The sequence below is a fragment of the Podarcis cretensis genome (genome assembly GCF_951804945.1).
Source record: "Podarcis cretensis genome assembly, chromosome: 2".
Lineage (NCBI taxonomy): Eukaryota > Metazoa > Chordata > Lepidosauria > Squamata > Lacertidae > Podarcis > Podarcis cretensis.
The window spans coordinates 57,376,544-57,400,616 of NC_137171.1; the positions used below are offsets into that span (position 1 = coordinate 57,376,544).

The 24,073-nt window shown below is 42.0% G+C and overlaps 1 protein-coding gene across 6 annotated transcripts in view; it reads left to right on the forward strand.

The window, feature by feature from the left end:
• RAPGEF6 (Rap guanine nucleotide exchange factor 6) overlaps positions 1-18,311 on the forward strand; it is a 138,754-nt gene extending 120,443 nt beyond the window's left edge. For 5 of the 6 annotated variants that reach the window (XM_079968085.1, XM_079968086.1, XM_079968087.1 and 2 more), the window contains 4 exons: positions 3,203-3,431; positions 4,982-5,493; positions 11,938-12,249; positions 14,394-18,311. In XM_079968085.1, coding sequence (XP_079824211.1) covers positions 3,203-3,431; positions 4,982-5,493; positions 11,938-12,249; positions 14,394-14,419 — 1,079 coding nt within the window. In that variant the 3' untranslated portion in view covers positions 14,420-18,311. The remainder of the gene's footprint in view (positions 1-3,202; positions 3,432-4,981; positions 5,494-11,937; positions 12,250-14,393) is intronic. The other variant, XM_079968089.1, reaches the window with a different exon arrangement.
• The last annotated feature ends 5,762 nt before the right edge of the window (positions 18,312-24,073 follow it).

Sequence of the window (24,073 nt, forward strand, 5' to 3'; positions counted from 1 at the left end):
TCATCTCATAAAATATCACACATGGTTACTTCCTGCTAATGAAAATATTTATAAATTTGTGCATACCTCAAAGTTTCTGGATATTATATCCCAAAATGCCAGCTTGCTTATTAATTGGGATTATTTCCATGTGTTTTGTATAAATTCATAGAGGTAATCACAGTTTTTTTCCATGGGGAGCAGTTCAAAGAGTGTCTCCTTTCAAAATAAATGCATTAATAAATCTTGGCCATGTATCACAGAGGCATATGCATAGCCTATATGCACATACACAAGGAATGTTTCTTTCTCTTAGTAGCAGCTTATAATGGACCCCCAAACTGTTACTCAAACTCTCTTCCCCCAATTTAAAAAGGGCACAGATAACATACATATTATTCTGAGAATTTCCCTTTCAAATAAGCAAGACAGCAAGCTAGTTTTTAAATTTGGGTGTTCTATATATGACCACCTACAGCAAGAGAAGCTCGGCGCTTATTTTTCCTGGATCATAAGCAATATATTGAGACCAATTTCCTACTTTCTTTTTACCAGTAAATTACTTTAAAAGCCCATATCCGATGAAGATAAGGGAGAAAAATAGAAACATGAAAAGTGCTAAGGCATTGCAGGAACATACTTAAAAAAAAGAAAAGACCTGTCAAGGATTGGGAGCAGTGAGAAACCATGTAACCATGTGTTCTGAACCATTGAATAAGTGATGGTGGTTTTGTCTAGAGTCGCCTGCAGACAAGTTTGTTTGCTTGTTTTTTTAGCTGACAAATGGAAAATTGCATGTCTGATTGGCCCATCAGATTCTACAGCTTCACTCTGGAAGTCTCCTGGTTTACTTAATGGAGGCATTTTCAGAGCTGCCAGTACTTACTACAGTTAGCAAACGAAATGTGATAGATAGATAGATAGATAGATAGATAGATAGATGCCCTTAAAGTTCTTTTTTGCAGTGTTAAGATAAAGGTTTTGACTTGTCACTATTTTTGATATACTTACTGAGTGCCATAGCGCTTAAGTTGTGGACCAGGGCTTACGGTTTCAGTAAGAGTTGAACATCAGCATGATATTACACAGCCTAGGAAGTTCACAAGCATGAAATGTGTATCGGTTTTTGTTTTGCTGGCATCCATCTGTCTCGGGAGACAATGGAGGACTGCACCTTTGGGGTTGAGGTCAAGTTGTTGGACAGTTGTAGCTCCTGCTGTGCCTATAGAGACAGATGCAGAAAAGACATGTTTTGCTGCAGCTGGAGCAGATAAAGGCTGCTGCAGATCCACCATGGTGTTTTTTCTCTCTACGCTCCTCCCACTGGTCATTTCTCCTCTGGTCACAGCTATGAATTCTTGACAGCTTGTCTCCAGGCACTGTGGTCATCTGCAAGGGATTCCCACGTGGCAGGGTTAATGTTGCCAGCCTTTATGTTACATTTGCAGACATCTTTGTACTGAAGCTCGTGTTATCTCGTATTACGTTAAATCTGAATCTTATCTTTAAAAAATCCATTTGAAATGTAATGCTCATTAAACTGAACATACGGGACTGGACAGTGCAGCCCAGTAAGGCTTAGCAATAATATTGGTATAAAAATTCTACTTGAAGCTCATATTTGACCGGTTCTCCACCAAAGTTAAACCACAGTTTAAAGCAAACTATGGCCTAAAGTGAATAAACAGTGTGCTAATGGGATGCTGCTCAGTTGTACCTGATATCCTCTGCTTCTGCCCTTACTTCACTGGAGAGGCAACAAACCACAGGCTTTAGAATTAATTTGTGAACCCATTGCTTCTGGGGTTTTTTATTGCCTCTCAACCCAGCAAACCCAGGTACTTTTTTTGTTCAGATTGCCAGATAAGAAAATTACCAGCACGTTCACCTTCTAAGGATTTGCCACAGTTGCCTGGGGTGAATGAGGTTTTAGCGATCCTAGCCAGCTTACTCTCAACTGCAGTCCTAGAAAAGCAGTTCTTTCCACACTGGGAAAGCTCTGCGCAAAGAGAGCTTTTAAGCTCTCTGCCTTCCATGCTTATAATTTGTGTGATTTTAACCAGCTGGCCTCCAACTGTGTAAAGTTGAAATCACAAACGTTAAGCAGCTGCAGAGAAAAATCAAGCTGTACCATATGATGGCCACTTTCAAATACCTGTCACATGGAAGATGGGGCCAGCTTGTTTTCTGCTGCTCTGGAGGGGACAGCCTCAACTGATGGATTCAAGTTGCAAGGAAGGAGAGTCTGACTAAACGTCAGGAAGAGCTTCCTGGTAGTAAGAGCTGTTTGATGGTAGAATAGGCTCCCTTAGAAGGTGGTGGACTCTCCTTCATTGAAGGTTTTTAATCAGAGGTTGGATGGCCATCGGTCAGGGGTGGTTTAGCTGTGCTTCCTGCATTCCAGGGGACTAGATGGCCCTTTGGTGTATCTTCCAACTTCACAATTCTGTTAGTTACCTGTATCAATTTTTTCAGAACAACAGGTAGAACAAAAATTGGAACTGTTATTCTAATGAATACTTTTCCTACGTAACCTAACTGAAGTAAATTAAAGCCAAACCGTCAACACAGTATCTATAGCCTGTTTCAATCTAGATTTATGAACAGCTTAGATTTCATTAATGGCGGTGGGAAATGTTAGTGCAAATGAACATAAAATTACTTTAAACTGTTTGCGGGTGTATCTTGGGTGAAATTGTTGCAGATTCTTGATCGCTATTGACTGGCAAATTACTTTTCCTATGTATAGCTTCAGAATCAGAGGAATCTTTATTTGCATCAGCTACTAGCCATAGCGATAAAATAAAATACAGTGTACTGAAGAGAGAGGTAAAAACCTAACTATACAAAATACATTCTGGTTTATGTTTAGCTTTCAAAGAAGCCTTATCTGCAAATCCCATGTGTTGTTGGTTTTTTTGCTCTGTTTTCATTGTATATTATAGCCATTTGAAGGAAAGCATGCGAATTGTATCCTTGTGACAAATGTTCAAAGTAATTAGTGAAGCGTTGCTCCACTCTACAGTTGATTTTTTATTCTCTTCTTTTGAATGAAAAGGCAGCTCAGTAACGTAAAATGAACAATTAAAAAGCCATACAAGGGAGGAGAGAGAAGTGGTGGAAAGCATCCTTGTCTTTAAAATACGGTACCATAGCAGTGTCATAAATTAGCTGTCTGAACTCTTTAAAAAAGTTGAATCCTTTCTTCCCATGTCCTCCTTAGGCTATGCCCTGATACCATCTGCAAAATCGGAGAATTTTTCAGATTCCAGCCACAGCGAGATCTCTTCACGGTCCAGCATTGTGAGCAACTGCTCTGCTGACTCCATGTCTGCAGCCCTTCAGGATGAAAGATGTCTGGCTCAGGCTGTCGTAGTTGTGGATTCAGTAGGAACAGTTGAAAGGAAGGAGCACCCTCATCCGTCCTCTGAATACAGCCAACCTTGCCCTGGGTAAGAAGTGATTGACATGTGAGAGAGTAGCAAAAGGATTTTCTGTTCAAGCCATTTACTGCCTATGCTGTAATCATGCTTACAGGTGCTATTAGCCTGCTGAAAACCACTTTTAGAAAGAGCAAAGTATGCTCCCTGCTCGGGAAAGTTAGAATTTTAAACAGGCTATGATTTTCCCTATATTGGTAGGCCTTTAAATTGGTGTATTAATGTACATCCTAGAAAATGCATTAAAGCTGCAGGATTTAAATAAATTGCCTCTGGTATAGCACCAGGCACTGAATGTTCAAAGATGTTATCCTGGAAAGCCCTGAAAAGATTTGCCATTTAAAATGTGTTCGTGTTCAAATGTACAGCGTGACCATGGTGTTTCGTGACAGTGCTTTAACAGCTCTGCTAAGCAAGGGGAAATGTGCTTCCAGGCTTATGCCTAAGGCATAATGGTCAGAAACCTGGTTGCCGCTCTCAGAAGAGAAGATGGATTCTGTCAGTGCAAGGCTGGACAATACCAATGATAACTAAGGCCTCCAGGGTCTGTAGAACTTTTACCAACATTTATTTCTTTTGTGAAAAAAAATAAAATCTTCCCATGTAGATTCAATTAATGTTGCTGTTCACTAATCAATATTCAGTTAATCACTGATTCATTTAATAACTGTTTCTTGAAATGCAATAGCACTTGGTCTCAGTACATGATTTGCCACGTCAGCATAGGTTAAAAGAAATTGCATAAAGATTGAAAATATAAGATGTTGAAAGAAAGAAGGGAGATCATAGGGTTGTATTTAACTAACTTTCCTCATAGTAGACACACTAATATTAATGATCATGACTAACTTAGGTACGTTAATTTCAATTAGTTGACTACCACCCATAGAAATCAACATTTGCGGTTGGCAGAGCCTGTTGGCTAATGGAAAGACATTGTAATGCAGTTGTAGACAATGTGGTGCCCTACAAATGTTATTAGACTATAGTTCCCATCATCCTTGCCCAGTACCTATATTGGCTGGGGCTGTTGAGAGTTGGGAGTCCAACAATATTTGTAAGGCACCACATTGGATAACCCTACCATAGCATTGTATTAGATATAATAAGACATAGGTAAGTCTTCAGTACAGTAGTACCTTGGTTCTCGAACAGAATGTGTTCCGAGAGTAGGTTTGACTCCCGGAACCATTTGAAAACCAAGGCACGGCTTCTGATTGTCTTGAAAGCCACGCTGGACATTTGGGCTTCCGAAATAGTTCGAAAACCGGAACACTCACTTCCGGGTTTTGATCATTCGGGAGCCAAGGCATTTGACATCCAAGGTACAACTGTATAGACACAACCAATGGTTAAGGCAAAAGCAGTCATATTTTGAACCAACTGGACTCTAAACTTAATTTCATACCTTGAAAATTTCCAAGAGTTCTGCTCAACGTGCTCAGATGCAAAGAGGTGAGCAAGCATTTTACAGACTGTCTTCAACCCTGGATATTGTCACCATTTGTTGCCATTGAATTGCTTGCATGCTGCCTTTATAATGCTGTGGTCTTCGATTTCAGTTGGCCACTGTCCAGGCCTCCCGTGATCCGAGGCCTGCCTGTCCCATCTTCCATGAGCACGGAGGAGATTTCCCACGAACACATCACGATAGAAGCAGCAGATAGTGGTCGTGGGAGCTGGACCTCCTGCTCCAGTAGTTCTCATGATAACTTCCAAAATATCCAGAACCAGAAAGGCTGGGACCTCTTAAACTCTTACCGCCACGCTCACTTAGAAAGGGCCATTGCTGAAGTAGAACCATCAAGTAGCTGCCCTGAAGAGATTCACTTGCAGCCCCACGCCCACTCAAACAGCAGCAGGCAATCCAAAACGGGCATGGACTTTGACCAATCCCGGCAGAGCTGGGCTTCATCGAGTTCTCTGTCAGATGCATATGAAGCAAACTGTGGGACAGTGAAGCGGCGAGGACTTGACAGCTTAGCAGTAGAGCAAGCTGAAGTTTTGGACTCCAAAGCAGGTGGCGATACAACATACAAAACTGTCACTTCCAGTACTGAGAGAGGCCTCATAGGTAAGCCGCCCAAAGGCTGTGGAAGCTCCCACAGCTGCACTGTATTATGTTATTAAGCTGTTAAGAAATGACATCAGCAGATTGCATGTTAAAATCCAGTTTGTACACATGTTTTCAATCAAATAAATCCACGGCCCAAAGTGTTTCCAGACCTCCTTGGGAGTAGGGGTGGGATTTAAAGTAACAGAACAGCAAACTTTTTATTGCCTTACAGGGAGGGGAGCAGGCTTATGCAACAAGCAGAGGAAATTTTCCCTGTGACCTTTTCCAAAAAAACCTTCCTGAGATTTCTTTTTGCAGTTTTCCACTAAGAATTTGGGCTTTCCTTTCTTGAGCCCTCTCATGCATTACACGGGAGATGACCAAGTTGGTGCAGAAATTGTCCAAGTTGCGATACTTTTTCCAGCCATTCAGCCCTGCCTACCTGCTCCCCTTTCCCTTAAGGCAGAAAGAAAATATTCCCCAGGTGTCATTTTGCATTGCCATCAGCTTGGCCATCCTCCAAATGCTGAGTATCCCAGGAAGTATTTTGTGCCAAAACCAAATAGATTTCATACCAAAATGACATATCAGGTCGTATTAGTGAAGTCGGGAAATATGGCATAAAAATATACTGTATTTTTCGCCCTATAGGACACACTGTTTCCCCTCCAAAAATGAAGGGGAAATGTGTGTGCGTCCTATGGGGCGAATGCAGGCTTCCGCTGAAGCCTGGAGAGCGAGAGGGGTCGGTGCGCACCAACCCCTCTCGCTCTCCAGGCTTCAGGAAGCTTTCCGCAAGCTGTGGGAGAGCTGCCTGCATCCTGACGCCTGGGGCGCGCTGAGCTCAGCACGCCCCAGGCTTCGGGCTTCGGGAAGCTCTCCGCTAGCTGTGGGAGAGCTGCGCAAAGTTGTGCAGCTCTCCCACAGCTTGCGGATAGCAACCTGTTCTGGGGGCTGGGGTCGGAGGAAGCTCGGGCTTCCCCTGCCCCAGCCCCGCACCTAGGGGGGGATTTTTTTTTCTTTATTCCCCCCCCCAAAAAAAAAAACACCTAGGTGCGCCCTATGGGGTGAAAAATACGGTAATTGTACACAGATTGTAAACCAGTTAAGAGAATACATAAATCGTGGTGATTCTTTTATTGAAAAATATATATATCCCACATTGTCTTAGATATGAAAGCTGCTTCCAGCATTGAAGAAAAGGATATGGATACATTATCTCAGGGGACTTCTCTCTCTTGCCTGCCCTTTCCAATGTGCAGTGATCTCTGCTCCTAGATGCTATACTACCTCTTTCCTCCCTTTAACTCATCCTCAGCTGTACCATGTTACGTCATATCTCACACCCACATCAGTGTCCACTCAGGCATCTTGTGAAAGAGGGTGAGATATGCATCCTCTTCCACCCAATAGATTGCCTTACATGCTCAGCTGCTGGTAGCAGTGCACATTCACGTACAGCTACCAGTACCTTCCTACTATTGTCCTCAGTCAGGTCTGAAATACAGGACCATACGGGAAGAAAGTTGTGTTTTATGACATTGGATATTTTGGCGTGGTGTTGGCTGCATGTCTGGAATATGCTTTTTGGAATCCTTAGCTGACTGTTTTTTAAATAATATTTGAAAGCCCTGCAAGGGAAGTTGTTGTAGTGGGTTTGAGGGTATTGTTGCAGTTTTTATTTTTGTGCAACCACTGTGCACTGATCAGCTGTTTGTGATATTTGGGGATAAAGTGGGGACATCCTGGCTTGGACCCTAGGTTGCTCTTCTGTCAATGTGAGGTACTCCAATCCAACAGAGGCTTCTGCTGGTGGAAGCAAGGAAGGAAGGAAGGAAAGAAATTTTTGCCAGTTCCTCTTTACCTATACAGATCCCAGTGACACCTCCAGAGGGTCTCCTAATCACTTGGAGTATATTATCTTAGGGCACTGGGGAATAATAATAATAATAATAATAATAATAATAATAATAATAATAATAATAATAATTTATTATTTCTACCCTGTCCATTTGGCTGGGCTTTCCCAACCACTCTGGGCAGCTTCCAACAAAAGATTAAAAATACATTAAAACATCAGTCATTAAAAACTTCCTTAAACAGGTGGAATTGTGAAAATTACCTTCCCCATATGCCTGCTAACACATGGGTAGGCAAACTAAGGCCCAGGGGCTGGATCTGGCCCAATCGTCTTCTAAATCTGGCCTGCGGACGGTCCAGGAATCCGTGTGTTTTTACATGAGTAGAATGTGCTTTTATTTAAAATGCATCTCTGGGTTATTTGTGGGGCATAGGAATTCATTCTCCCCCCCACCCCGAAAATATAGTCCAGCCCCACACAAGGTCTGAAGGACAGTGGACCAGCCCCCTGCTGAAAAAGTTTGCTGACCCCTGTGCTAGCCCCTTCTTCTTGTGTGTGCATGGTCCTATTTTGGCTTACATAGGGCTCCACACTCACCTCTGAACATTGGAAACAAAGGGAATGAGACTATCTGTGAAAGGTTTGTGACATGGCGCAAGCAGAAAGAGGAGAAGGAAAGAAAATGGCACGTCTGTAGACCAAAGAAAGGGAATTCACAATTTTCAAACTGAGAACCACCTCTCTAGTAGCTGGCCCATTTTGTCCTTTTGCCCCATGCCATTACAGTTTTAATTCACATTCTTATTAGTGCCAGTGTAAACAGGATTTCCACAGTTCAAAATTAAAGGAAAACTAACAAGATCAAAGCAGGAATAAACAGTTTTGCAAAGAGGAATTGTCAGGAAGTTAAATGCCAGTGAAATCTAATTAATAAACCTTGTCCTAAGGGCATAGCTTTTTCATCAGAGGGTAATTGCGTCTCCTCAGATCACCCCCCCAAAAAAAATTTGGGCTTGCATTACATTTCATCCTCTGCCTAGCTCTAAGGCAAAACCAACATTGCCGAATGAATGTTTGGGTGGGGCAGGGGTTACACACCCAGTCTATGTAAGCCCAGCATTCTCTACTCTGAGAAACGTCCTCTCATTGTTCCTGTCTGTTCTTGCCACCTTGATCAGTCTTGGCATTTTGCCAGCTGTCTGCTTTTCCACAGACCTGACATGCAAACACTGCAGAATCACAGAATTGTAGGGCTGGAAGGGATCCTGGGGATCATCTAGTCCAACCCCTGCAATACAGGAATTTCTTGCCCAACATGAGGCTCCAACTCAAAACCCTGAGATTAAGAGTCTCATGCTCTACCGACTGAGCTATTCAGCTTAGACCATCTTTATCTTTTATCAAAGGATATCCCCAAAGCCTGCTCCTTGTTTGATTTTGCCATTTATTTGTTAGCAACTAAAAGGGCATCACAACAATTGTCTGTAAATGATATTAGTTTATCAGTATATAATCTAGTTTTCACTTTTGCACTTGATTTATAGAAGCCAGCTGTTTTGGAATAGAAACTTGGAGGGGGAAAAACCGGTTGCAAGTTGTGTTCCTTGGCACTGTAAATAAACTTAATGTTGAAATTTGGCATAGTTTAGAAGTGTCAGATGAGACTGGAAATGCATGGCTTCAGCTGCCCTTTTTTGTTCCTTTCCAGTGCTTACATTGCCACTACTTCAAGGTTTCACACTAGCAAGTGGTAGGACTACAGCTCTGTACCAATCTGTCGATGGAGAGTAGTAAGCTAACCATTTAGAGTGATCTAACAGTGGTAAACTATTGGAATATACCTTAGGAAATCTATGTAAGAGCTGTTAGTGTTGAATTGTAGAAAGGGCCTTCCAGTGGTATTACTGAATGAATGTAACACGTAAAATTGCAGCTTAAGAGTGTGTGGAATTGATACATGCAGCTTCTTAACTGGCAGAGTCCCTCTTAAAAATATAAAGAGGTATAGAAATGAAAATAATAATAATAATAATAATAATAATAATAATAATACGAAGAAGAAGAAGAAGAAACTTTATTTGGATAACATTGGCATTCCAGTGTTAACACCATTTGTCTGGCTTAGACTACCTTGGTTACCTACTTTAGGATTAAGAAAAGTCATATTTGAAGATGAGAATGGGGTAGTCTTAAGACAAGAGACAAAAGCTTCACAAACTAAACTTACATAATTCTAGCAAAGGCAAGTGTCAAGGTGAATTGTAGATATTTTAATTACATTTATAGCCAAAAATGCTGGCAGTGTGACATATACATTAATTGAAATTAATGCTGTAGGATTCTCTTATATATCTGTGGGTGCCAGAATATAAAAGGTTTTGAAAATTATAAATCAGGAAATTTCACTCACATAGGAAAAATGAAGTAAATTCTCAGGTTTGGAAATGTCAAGAATGTTTGTATTACAGATAAGTTACGTGTGTGTGTGTGTGTGTGTGTGTGTGTGTGTAAAGTGCTTTGTCTAGTACAGTGGTACCTCGGTTTTTGAACATAATCCATTCCGGAAGACCGTTCAACTCCCGAAATGTTTGAAAACTGAGGCACCAAGGGCTGGCTGCAATTGCAATGGAGAAAATTGGAAAAAAAACCTCAGCGGAAGCCGTTCGACTTCCAAGACGCATTTGAAAACGGAAGCATTTCCTTCCAGGTTTCTGGCATTCGGCTTCTGAAATATTCGGCTTCTGAGACATTGGAAAACCGAGATACCGCAGATTTCAGATTGTTGTAATCAACTAGCCTAGGATTACAAAAAATAAAATAAATACCCTGTCTGTAATCCAGTAGTGGACCATGAATTTGAGGTGTCGAAAGATTGGGGGTTTTTTTTTTTTTTGGTTCTTTACTAAAAGATCTGCATATTTAAATATTCTGCACAGTTCATAATTAGTTACATTTTTATAAGTACCGTAAATAATTATGTGTCTTTAGAACACTTGTATACTTCTACACCAATAGCTATTGGGCCAAGAATCAAGGCAACTTTTGTTTCCTGAAGCCAATATAGCTGCTACCTCTGCCCTGTTAATGGATCCTATTATTACAAAGAATGCATTTAGGAATGTGATGCTTAAATAAAGAGGTTATACTCTTATCTTAATTGTTAGGAGTGTAATATAAACCTTTCTGAAATAGGATTGGGCAGTATCCAACTAACTTGTTCCATCAGCACAAGGAATTTTGCTTTTGCAACAGATCTCCCTCCCTCCCCACTTTCCTCTCCCCATGTGCCCTCTAAATCTGTTCTGGGTTTTTCTCCAACTCTCCAGAGCGGATTTGGGGAGGGTGTGGGACTATTAGAGAGGGTAAGTTTTGTTGTATAAGGAAAAATCCTAGTACCGATAGAAGAAGCTTGTTGGATACTGCCCATTGTCTCCAAACCAGATTTTCACAACTGAAATAAATTATTCCACCTAATATAAATAGAATTAAGAATGGCACCAGAGCTCATGAATAGCATAGGTGTAAGGTCACACAGGGGTCAGCAAACTTTTTCAGCAGGGGGCCGGTCCACTGTCCCCCAGACCTTGTGGGGGGCTGGACTATATTTTGAAGAAGAAGAAAAAAATAACAAATTCCTATGCCCCACAAATAACCCAGAGATGCATTTTCAATAAAAGGACACATTCTACTCATGTGAAAACACGCTGATTCCCAGACCATCCGGGGGCCAGATTTAGAAGGCGATTGGGCTGGCTCCTGCTCCCGGGCCTTAGTTTGCTACCCATGGGTTAGGGCATTTTTAAAGAATAGCCCCAATGCAAAGGGTTTGGTGGATGGCACCTTGTCATTATTTTAGAGGAACATTTCCAAGGATGTAGCTGGGGAAAAAATCAGGAACGTGAGAGTCTTCCAAATTAATTTTACATGTTTTAGCTAGAGAGTTGGTCCAACTGCTGTCAAAAGATGTTCTAGCAAAGTAGATTTGGAAAGCTGGGGACATTGTATACGGCATGGCTATGGTCAAAGAAGGCAAATTAATCACATGGCTGTTAGAGATAACTTCCAGAAGCAACTAAACAGACTTATGTCGTGCAAACATCTTATCAAAACCTCTATTTTCACATATCACTGTATATGAATGCTTTGCTGGTCCTGCTAAAATTCTTTGGACTTGGTTTTTTCTTTTTTCTTTCTGTTTTCAAAATGCCCCGCCCCCTCCACCCCATTTTAGGGATTTTTGATTTTCTCACTTGAGTTTGTGGAGGCTACAAGATAAAATGTATTAATTGAAGTGCAGGTTTATAACAGTGCCTATTGCTGTCTGCCTGTTTGCCAACTGTTGAGATCAGGGAGCCTTTAAGGACCGCTTCAGCTGCTTGAATCTAGCAATCTTGCCTCTCTATACTGTGACTTTTTCAGTACGTAATGTTTAAAATCCTGCCGGTGGCCTTTTATAACAAGCAATTCTTTCATTTATTTTTTTGTTATCAGTTTTCAGTTTAGCCATTGTAACATTTCACTGTTTTTTTTAAAAAGAAATGCTTTTCCCCTTCTCATTTGTTTTCTCCATTAACATTTCCATTGCTTATTTCTTGTGCCAGTGTACTGTGTCACCTCACCTAAGGAAGACAATAGGTATAGGGAGCCACCGCCCACCCCGCCAGGATATATGGGGATTTCCTTAGCGGACTTAAAGGAAGGATCACCTCACCACCCACACCTAAAACCTCCAGACTATAGTGTGGCGGTGCAGAGGTCAAAGATGCTGCATAGCAAGCTCTCTAGGCTCTCCTCCACTCCTCTGAGTAGCGAACCAGTGGCTTGTTTTCCAAAGAAGATGCCTCAGTTGCATGGCCGACAGCCGTCCCATCCTAAGCTAGCAGATATGACTGACGCAAATAGTGAAGAGGATGGTATGTTGAAGATCTAATTTGACAGCTATTTAGTAAATTGGTGTGTGATTTGTAAGTGTGGCCAATGCACGAATTGTCTGACCTCACAAGGATCACCTTGAGTGTGCTTCAGTGATTTCCCCCCTCCGCTTCTAAATCAATTGCACACGCTTTACAAGTGCATACTGTGAAATGAACGACCTTTTAAAAAATCCAGCACATTAATCACTGTGTTCATGATTAACCAGCATGTGCCCAACAAATGCAAGTATAAAGCCAGGTGCACAGAGTGGTCCACAGTTCTTGTCCCTGAAAGGCAGATGAAACTCTCCCAAAGAGCCTATAATATTTTTTTTTGGTACGTAACAGAAAGATGTTTCGGAATGAAATAAACCAAACTAGGTCTACGAAACTGCTAGTGCATACAGGCAACTTCTGTCTTGGTTAGGGGGGGAAACAGATGGGCCCCTGCCACATGGTGGCCATCTGTAAGCTCCTGTCATGTAGTAAGCTGGCCATTTCCTCCTGTACAGCTCTGTGGGGCTATAAGGCTCAGTGTCACAGATATCCTGAATCAAGATATTACTGGCTGCCCAGGCAGCTGGAGCTGCAACGAAGTGCAGTTTAAAGTCGTGGCTGCACATTAAATGACCATTAGTTTCCACCCTTACGTTTTTGAAGGGGATGCTATCAGACTGAAAACAGCTGAGACTTTAAATTGTAGTTTCAATTATTTACAAGCAAGAGTTGCAAACCTCACGAAATTGCTTAGTGGGCACAATCGAGCCCAGAGGGACCCACTAATTGGACCACGCTGGTACTTTGCACTTGACCCCTTTCCCAACCTTTTTACACCTCAACAATCATCTCCTAAAGGGCTTAATTCCCCAAATCATGAAGATTTAAAAGGGGTCTAAAGTGAAGGTTTTGCTTGCTTCCCCTCCCCCCCCACTTTACCTAATGAAAACAGGCAACTTTGATTTTGCAATTTATTCCATTTGTTGTCCACTTTCTGTTGCCCACCACTCTTGGTTGTTTGGCACAATCCCCTCCCCCATTTTTAATTGAATGCATGAATTGAAATTCCTCTTTGAGTGTGCTTTTACAAAATTAGAAATTTGGCACAAATTTGGTCTGACATACTCCCTTGAGTTGAGAAAGCTCTTAGTTGTGCTATACACACAGTGCTGTGTTTCAGAAGAAGGGGAATGATGGTGGGTGAAAGGAAGGAAATGTATGTGTATATACATAGCAATGTAGGATCATGTTCCTGATCTCTCAGATACTAAAGCGCTCTAAAAATAGCACATTAGGATGCATTCCCTGGCTTCAAATTCAAAATAATCCATTATTTTATTTTTGTATTATAATTTTATCCCGCCCGTATAGTTCTTTCCCTATCCAGGTGAGCCAGATGAGGCTCAGAGTGAGTGTGCGTCAGTGACTGATGGGAAATTTGGATCCAGTCATCACTGCACCATGCTGTGCCTCATTAAATGAGTCCCAGTCAACTGACTCCTTCCAAACTATGGCTGAGATCAAAATACCTATGTTAGATCTACCCATGACTTGGGCATACACAATGGGATTTTTAACTTTATGTTGAAACTCCCCATATTGGTCATTGTTTCCCCCATATGAAGTGCCTAGTCTCCAGACGTCTTTTGAATTTGTATTATGATTGAAAGTATCCCATGCACACATTCCGTTGCTTGAGCACACACACAAAGCAGAGTTTTGAGTGTGTGCTCAAGCAGTAGCATGTGTGCCTTGTAGCTTATCTGAAGAGCATATTGTAAAGGAAGCTACTGTGGGGAAGAAGGCTGATAAGCAGTGATGTTTCCATAGGTCTAGCATACGCAGCTTCCCAAATCCTTTTAGAAAAAGAAAAAGAAATCACTGCATGACAGAAAGGACATGTAATATTTTGCTTAAGCTGACAGCATGTTTCTTTTCATTTTTGTTCACATGATCAAAAGCATTAAGGATGGCTGCAAGGGAGGATTTTGAATGCTTTGAAAATGCATGCCACTCATTTGATTTTGAGTCGGGGAAACCCGGTGGGGAGCAGCTTTCACGTTCAGAGTGGGTGTGGTCAGTGTATTGACTAAATGTGTTGCATGTTTATGGAACAGATGGTTTACTGTGTTTCTCTTGCTTCACAGAAGATGAACAAGTTTCAGCAGTCTAGCCTTTGCGCTTCCTGTGAAAATTGCCCCAAGTCACAGTAACATTGGAAGAAGGAATTGTACAATATTGTTAGCTGTAGCTGACAGCTTGCTGCTATTGACTTCAAATGTTGCATTTGCTTGTCTTCTGAATAATATGACGGACCTAATCTGGATCCTAATTTTGAACTTCTTTTGCTTCACTGCAATCAGCTTCATAGCCTAAGAAAACTATTTATATCTTGAGAGAGACAGACAACAATTTCTAAGGAATACTGACCCTGAATTGCAGAAAGCAGAATCCAGAAGGACCTCCCTTTTAACGAAGTGGGGCCAACTTGGAAACATTCTTCTGCAGGAAATCTGTAGACGCTTTTGGTAGACTTTGCTCAGATATTTTCTTTGTGACCATTACGGCTCTCAATTGAAGAATGTTATTTTACATGCTTACGGAACTGCAACACTTCAGAGAAACCAAGGATACATCTGCAGCAATCTGAAGAGTAATTTATTAATTTGGAGTTTATAATAAGGCTTTGGTTTGTTTGTTTGTTTATATGTGTATTAGAATGCTCTGGTTGGCTAATGTGAATGCTTTTACAAAGAAAATAAGGTAACAAATTATCTTGGTGTTAATGACATGTTTTATGCTAGCAAAACACCGTGGATTTCTGAGGAACTGGATGTCATGAGTGCAGCTAGAGGTTTACACACATTGCCACATAAACCTCTCTTGTAAGATGCCAAGCCCTGACATGTGTATTGAGTGTGCTTTAATGTGCATAGTGTAGTGGAACACTGCCATCTGTTGGTCCTGTATTTTAAAACCGGTGAAGTACATGTGACCGCCGTCAGCTATCCAATGAACAAGGAAGTACCTGCAGTTCTTTTCTTTCCCGCATTCCATTTCTTGCCCTTCCGTCGAATTGAATCATGCTGTGTGTGTTACGTTGTATTTACAGCGCAATCTCCCGTGAACCCGTCCAGTGCAAGTTCCCTTGCCAACAAATGGAAGAAGCTGCGAGGTCCTGAACTTTTGAGCTGTATCCAGTTTGCACCGGAGAAGTGCCCGTCAAGTGATGCTCAGCTTGAGGTGTTCAAAACTTACAAGGAGAACCTTGGAAATTGGAACGGAACGTTAGGTTTTTGTTCTTCTCTTTAAAAAAAACAAAGCTATATATGCACAATGCTGTGCTTGATTCTCAGGCCTCAGATTTACCTGGAAGCATTCCCCCCCCCCCCAGTTCCAGAGTTGAAAACTGGATGCAGTTACTTGGTCTGTAGCTGCTGTGACACACTCTCCACTAGACTGAACTCATATGATCCTGGCTGAGCCTTCATATCTGGAAACGACTTTGAGGCTAAACCCCAGTGAGGCTTGCCTCCGGTTAAGCTCTGCACTTGAACTGTCAGCTTCCTTGCAACCACAATGTCTTAGAGAAAAACACAAAAGAGGGAAGGTGTTTAGAATTTCAGTCTTCGGGAACAAAAACTCATCACAAAATGTGTGGCCATCAATAACTTTGAATATTTGCACTGCAGACTACTGTATGCTTATCTTTCTGTCTTTGTGGCCAGGACTAAATTTAGTGTGTTTCAGCGTCCAGATTATTCCATATTCTACATCCTCACCCCCCCAAAACCCTTTTGAATACTTGAGGTATAGGGTCTTTACAAATGAGATAACCCACTCTTAGAGCGAACCTGTAAAGTGTAGCGTGTAATTTATTACCATCCATGGGAGCCCATAAATACTGCTCACTAATCTCCAATGCTGAGCACATTTGTGGTTAGTTTAGAATGAGAAACAGCTGGGGACTCGTGCCTTCAGTTGCTCTGGGATATGGAGGCACTTGGAAGCAGCCGGACTCTTTAACTTTCTCTCAAGTGTCTCAGAAACCTACTGTGACTGCAGGATCAAGCCCTTCCCTTTGTCCAAGGCTTCGGTGCAGGGCTACAAAGATGCTCAGTGACTTTGAAGCACTTCTGAAACCCAGGGCAACTGCAGGCACATCATCCCATCCTTTTACGGACCCTGAAAGTAGTTCTATTGTTGTGCTTTGGAGGTGCTCTGATGACCCAAGTTAGGAGAGGGGCAGTGTTGTCTGTGACCAAATCTTTGGAATTGTTATCAAGGCACCATCCTCCAAAACATGCGGACATCTGGCCGTATTAAATATAGTCTGCATGTGTGTGTGTGTGTGTGAGTGTGTGGAAAGATATATCTATCTATCTAAGTACATGCATATGTAGAACACACACACAAGCTAAGGAACAAAGTAAGTCACTGTTTACAGTTAGGCTAAGCTGAGGTTGCAGCTTTGCTTTACTTAGCCAACCAGAGTACATGGAGAAGAACTGGAGTTCCCTGCATTTATTTTCTTCCTCTAGCAATTACCCAGTCAAACATTATAAATGGATGTATATTTCAGGTTTACCTGTAAATCCTAGTACCTTAAATGTTTACAATCTTAGCTAGAAGGAAGATGTTTGTCAATTTTAAAGGTGCCTCAGAGTAACTTATTTTTTTACTGTTCAAGTTGTACTGAGCTTTCACGTTTTCTTTTGAGTCTGAGGCAGATGCAGAATCCAAACACATGTACCAAAAAACAAAATGTAACTCCCTAAGCCTTCTATATGCATGATCCATATTGACTTAGGGCAGTTCTAGTGAACCGGAGGGTGTTTGGATAAACCTATGCCATTTCTGGCAGCCCGCTGAGGTATTCCGTTGATGCCTTGTAACATGGAATTACAAACCAGAAAATAATAGAAGGAGATGGAGAGGCTCTCTGATTCATCATTTAGTTGGCTAATCACATGTTAATACTCTAGCCTTAAGTATCTGAGAAAAGTAGCTGCGCAATCAGTCTGCTCTCTTTTCTTTGCCTCCAGGGCCTTAATGGGAGCGATCAACTTGTATGGGCCTTAATGAAATAATATCAAAACCTGACTCAAGTTGGCAGCCGTGATTTCTGCATATACGGCAATGTTGACGCAGGCACAGACCAACCCACAGTGACATTTTCTAGCACAAACCCCACTAGGAATTCCACATTATTGCAACTTCATCTGTTGAGTGAGACTTGTTTAAGATATAGTCTTGGTGGAAAGTGTACATAGGCCACAATCCATGAGTGCCATAGCAGAGGTGGGGAATAAGCACCTGCGCAGCTAGATAACGGCGTTGGATCCAGATTAAGTCATTCCTTAGTCCTGCGGTGGGGAGCCTTATAGCTCTCCTGATAATGAACTGCAGTTCCCACCAACCTCAGCCAGCATGGCTTGTGGTCATAGGAGTTGCATTCTAGTGACCTTGGGAGGACCATAGCTTTCCCCAAGCCTGCTTAAGTCCTCTTAGGCATGATTAACTTAGTCTGGATCCCACCCACGGTGAAGTTTCTACGGCGAGTTTCACCCCCTAGAATGAGCAAGCTGCTATTCTGTTTAACACTTCTGGTTTCCTGTTCAGACAGCTGACCGCAGTGAAGAACCTCAATGCCTCTAGCTCTGCATAACATGCATAAAGTGCTAAGGATGCAACTATACTTGCCATTAAAAAGTTTGCAAACCTCAAGCCTTAGCTTCTGTTTTCATCTTAAGTATCAAGTGGTGCATAAGTGCTAACATAACTGCAAACGTAATAGGGAATACTGATGTTTTGGGGCCAATAATATAATTTCTCAGTATCCTTAAATACTGTTTTAGCTTGCAGGAACAAAACTAAAGGATTAAGGCCTTCTTGCTTGAGGGTAATCCTTCTCCATTTGATAATCCTGATACTCCTTTCATTTACATTATTGACAAATCTCAAGGTCTGCTCACCTTGTCTGAAGATCATCGAACCAGCCATTTGATAACAATCACCCTCTTAAATTTGGTTTTTCCGTATCTACAGCATCAGTAATACTCTTTTTTTTTTTTTAAAGTACATTGGTGTTCATGCCACTGCACATCTTGTTAATCATGTTGTCCTATAGAGCCCATATAGTGTAAATATGCTCTGGGTAAATGAACTCTTTTGACTGCTTCCGATTTGCACAGTGTGAATTGCCTCAGTCTGTCCTTGCTCTGATCTTCATTTGTTTGTTTGCTTCCTGCCCCCCTTTTAATCAGCTGGTCACATTGATCAGGGACACTAGCCAAAATGGGTGGATACAAAGAGACAGAATCACCTTTTTTTAACCAGTTCACATGAAAACTTTTCTTAATCCTATTCTATGCTGTTTACATGACTTTAATTCTTAATGTTTATGAGTACATTGTTGGCATGTTCTGTGCTTTTGTCCCTTGCTATATAATTTCTAAGATCATGTGTTTGAAATGGCTGCCTCTTCTCTGCACATAACCTTTATTATTATTATTATTATTATTTTACAATATATTGTGAGGAAACGTGTCTCAAACCAAACAGGATATGTCCTTTAAAGCAGGAAAGTTTGAAAATCTGAAACATGGAACCAATGTCAACTTTTGCCTCCATGTTGTGACATGGGTAAGAAGGAGGGGGAAAGTCCTCCTCACGTGTAAGTAGACCAGTGAACTGTACATCATTTTAAGCTTGCCCGTTGAGTGCTATTTGATGCTGGGCTTATAATGTTGATGAACTGCATTGTGGAAATGTGCATAATATTGGGGTAGAAAAAGTGTACTAGATGTACTGATGTTTTCCAATTTTGTAATTTTGAAGGTGCCCATGTGTTTATATGCACTCTGCTTACCCTGAGACACAGTGTCAACCTAAGGTAAACTAAAACATTGTGTTCTCACCTGAAGAGTCATTCTTTCTATGCTAAAGATGAGAGGACTTTGCACAGACACTAGTAGAGGTGCTGTTTACTTAGGCTTTTGAAATCACTTCTTAGGGCCTGATCCTACTGTGATTTGAAGTAAGAGGTGAGCTGCTCCTCTTTATTAGCTTCTCTGAGGAGGTAAAACCAGGACAAAAAGAAACCTGGCCCATTCAGCCATTCACTTATCAGCAACAGCACAGTTATAAGTCCCATATAATTGGCATTACATTAAATGTAATTTTAAAGAGGATATTACTTGCCTTCAAACCTGATCGGGAAAATAGGGGTGATCCCTTGTTGACGAAAGCTTTTTAAATGCCAACAGTTTAAAAATCGAGTAGGAAACAAATTTGGCTCTGGTTCATCTCTCTTTTTTGTCATTGTCTTGTCTTTTAATTTTTATATATATATACATGGAATGCAGTTTAGCTTGGTATTAATGACTTTTTGCATATGTGAGCATATGGGCAAAAACTGCACAGTTGTAATGGTATTCTGATAGCAATTGTAAAACTGCACAAGTCAGTGATTGTAAAGTATTCTGTAACAAGCAATGTTTGTCTTCTATTTTTTGATACCTCTTACACTTATGTCTTTTAGAAAGACAGTGCCTCTGTATGCTTTTTTTGTATTTTTACCGAGTGATTGTAAATATTTGTTATATTTTTGGTTAAGAGAATGTTTAAAAGTACTGTTTAATATCCAATCTACTAATGTTGTTGGAATCAATAAACGACTTACTTAATATGGATTATTGTGAATGGTTTCATTCTATCCTCATATTCGCTCCCACCCCAGGACTTATCCACTCACTCACGAAACCATGTCCAGCCTACCTCTGATACTGATTATCAATGCTGGGGTGTTTATAGAGGAAATCTCTCTTTTTATGCACTTAATACAGTGGGTGGAGAACTTTCAGATGTTGCTGCAGTACAGTTCCAACTTGACCATTGGCCAAACTGGCTGGGGCTGATGGGATTTGGAGTCTGTCAACATCTGGAGGGCCATGGGTTCCCTACCCTTAATATGTGCAATTGCTTCCTCTAGTCCACATGGTCTTGGGCATATTTAACTTCATTGCAAGCAATAACTTGGGTGCAAAGGTAGCGGAAAACACTATGTACAGAAGGGCTATCTTTTTCTTTCCCTAGCAGAGGTGTGCCACATGAGAAAAGTGACCCTGGATCTAGAGAAGGCTTTTCACAAGCTCCTTATTCAAAACCTTTTCGTAGTCCATTTGAGCTTGTATTCTACAGCTTTTCTTTTCTGGCATGTTTCTCAAACTGTATCACAACCCCCCCCCCACCCCAATATCATGAAGCAGTAGGAGAAGTATTCTGGGTAGTGCTTGGGCAGGAGTTCACAGAACAGCACTAATATCTTTTCCCCTTCCACCCTGTTGGTTTGGACCAGAGCAGTGAGTTTTAAACTGGAGCACCTGTGTCAAATTGTGATTATAGAGAGCAACCCTGTGCATCTTTGCTGGCACTGAAGTCCCACTGCATTTAGTAGAGCGTAGTCAGGTAAGTGTGTTGAATCACAGCCTTCTTTAAAGGGGCCTACTTTAATATTAGCAAACAAGGATATTTTGACCATTCAGCACCATCAGCCTGAAGCAATTACTTTAACCACAAGTAGTCACTTATCTGTGCAATATTTACTTCAATCTATTGTTGTTTTGGGTGCTTGTTGACTCATTAATTTATTATTATTATTATTTTTATAAAATATTTCTATCGTTTTGTTTGTAACCTGAAGTTTCCAGATTTGGCATGTTGAAATGGAAGATTTGGACTAGAAAACATTTACTACAACCTTCTGTGGTTAAACCCGATAACAAAGAGCACGCAATGTGTGCCAATTTATAAAAACTAAGATACAAAATTATTTGCTGCTGCAATATTTATACGCCACCAGAGGGCAGCATGGTATGTCGTTTTCTCTACTTACTAATCAAGGCTGTAGCAAGAATGGCAGTAGCATGAACGGTCAATACGTTTTAGACAAGTACTTGTCAAAACATAACCTTATTCCTGAACTAGCTACAAGGATACACTGCAGCCTTCTGCATCTGACAAGATTCTTAGCCTTAGCCCCTGATTCAATAGGCGAGAATTTGGAGCATCTGTTGTACATAACAAAACACGGAATAGGCCTGAGCTAAAATGGCCCCACGGGACGCAGGTGGCGCTGTGGGTTAAAGCCTCAGTGCCTAGGGCTTGCCGATCGAAAGGTCGGCGGTTCGAATCCCTGCGGCGGGGTGCGCTCCCGCTGCTCGGTCCCAGCGCCTGCCAACCTAGCAGTTCGAAAGCACCTCCGGGTGCAAGTAGATAAATAGGGACCGCTTACCAGCGGGAAGGTAAACGGCGTTTCTGTGTGCGGCTCTGGCTCTGGCTCTGGCTCTGGCCAGAGCAGCGATGTCACGCTGGCCATGTGACCCGGAAGTGTCTCCGGACAGCGCTGGCCCCTGGCCTCTTAAGTGAGATGGGCGCACAACCCCAGAGTCTGTCAAGACTGGCCTGTACGGGCAGGGGTACCTTTACCTTTACCTTTACCTTTTAAAATGGCCCCACATTTTGCCACTCTATTAGCGGGTGGAAATTTTGACAGGGTTCAGGGCGTGGCGAGGGAACTTATTCCTGGCAGTGGAAGAGCTGCTTTTAGTGATCAGTGGGCAGCTGGCATTTCATTAAAATTACCTCCATAGCAGCTGCCATTTCTGTCCCAGATGCCCTGGATTAATTCTATGTCTGAGCCTGAGGTAGAGAACTCAAGGCCCTGCAGATGTTGCTGGACTATAACTCCCATCACCACTGACCATTCTGGTTGGGGCTGATGGGAGTTGGAGTCTAACTCTTATCACCATCTAGAGGGCTGCAGACCCCCCAGCCATATACTTTGGGATTCTCGCAAGCAGAGCGCAAATGCTACAGCCATTCCCAGTTTGTCTCCAGCACCTGGAGTTCTAAAGTATCTTGCCATGTACCTAGGGGATTTGTTATCAGATAGCTGCCTAAGATGGTGCCAAGCTAGTAGCCGCTTGAGCCCAAATGTTGCGATTGAACCTTTGGGATAATGTGTCTTGCTCTCACAGTGTGAGTTTGCACTGGCCAAAGAAAAATGTCCTGGAGGTGTAATTTGATGCTGAAATGTGCACTGTATTTGGCAAACCAAAAGCATAGTCCTTTCAGCCCAGGGAATGGACCATTGTCCTCATGTCCTGCTCTGGGCTTCCCAGAGGCATTTATTTGGCCGCTGTGGGAAGGAGGTTGTTAGACTAGGTAGGTTCTTGTCCTGACCCCTCAGAACTCTACTTATGAGAGCCAGCATGGTGTAGTGGTTAAGAGCGGTAGACTTGTAATCTGTTGAACCAGGTTCGCGTCTCCGCTCCTCCACATGCAGCTGCTGGGTGACCTTGGGCTAGTCTCACTTCTCCGAAGTCTCTCAGCCTCACTCACTCACCTCACAGAGTGTTTGTTGTGGGGGAGGAAGGGAAAGGAGAGTGTTAGCCGCTTTGAGACTCCTTTGGGTAGTGATAAAGCGGGATATCAAATCCAAACTCTTCTTATGTTAAAGTACTAACATCTATGTACATTTCTCTATATTGTGATTTGCTGATCCCATGTTAAGAGAGAATCTTCCACTAAGTACTTTCGTGTCTTGTAGGGCTCAAAGAAAAGAGGGGGAACTTTTGGCGGAACTTGTTCAGAAGTATCAGAAAGCACACACACCCCTTTGCTTTTTGTTTTCATGTATTTAGAGCTGCAGTGACGGGACATCTGCATTTGCCCAATACTGATTCAGGATGTGTTATCTCTCCTTCAACTGCCCTTGTGCTGTGAAATTTTGTTAATACATAGTTAGCAGGTGGCACTTATGTGACTAGACCCAGAGGGGAATTTGCATGGAAGCAGCAGCTCTGAGGTGAAACATTGGCATCCTCCTAATTTAGGATTGTTCTGGAACCACTTTGGGCTCCTTTCGCTGAAAACCAAAGCATTAAATATTAGCTTGTATGTTGGTGCAGTGTTCCATTAGCGCAAGGTCGTCTTCTCTCATTCCCATCTCATGCCCCTCTCCCTAAATTGGTTCTGGCAGTTGCCCCACCCCTACAGAGCATATCTGTGGGGACTCTCATGGAGAAGAGAGAGAGGAAGTGTCATTGTGCCTGTGGATGTCCTATGCGCTAATAAGATGGTACAACTATGTTGAATCCGGCCCAGCTTTCAGTGGTGGACAGGCCTAATACGAGGCCTAAGATCTGCACTTTTAGTTCTTCAACAGAGCCAGATTGGGCAGCTGCTCAGAGTTTCCTAAATCATTCTCTTTCCAACCGATTCAATATGCAGATGGACTGTTGCTAAAGTAGCTGCCATTTAGTCAATAACCTCAAGCGTTGTATAACAGTTTTTCCTCTCTACAGTTCACAGGGAAGGAACAATTTAATGGCTCATTGGGATTACTTTGTCAACTAATGGCTCAGGCAGCATCTTTCATGTCCTGATTTTGGCTAATGGTGAACTAATTCGCTGAACTTCTCTTGATCTAAAAAGTCTAATCAACCAAAGCGGGGCGTAAATTCTCTTTTCATCTTGTTTGGCCTCATAGTGCTTCCTCGCCCCCTCCCTTTGAAAGCAGAGATGTTGTCTTACATGAAAGTCTGTGTGTTTATATGCCCTGAATTCTCAGCCTGAGAACAAAATACATTCTCTGGAGTGGAGCGGTGGAGAAAGGGGCAATTGAGATGATCAAGGGGCTGGAGTAACTCCTCCGTGAAAAACAATTGGGGCTTTGGCTTAGTTTAGAACAGGGGTCAGCAAAATTTTTTAGCAGGGAGCTGGTCCACTGTCCATCAGACCTTGGGGGGGGGGGCGGACTATA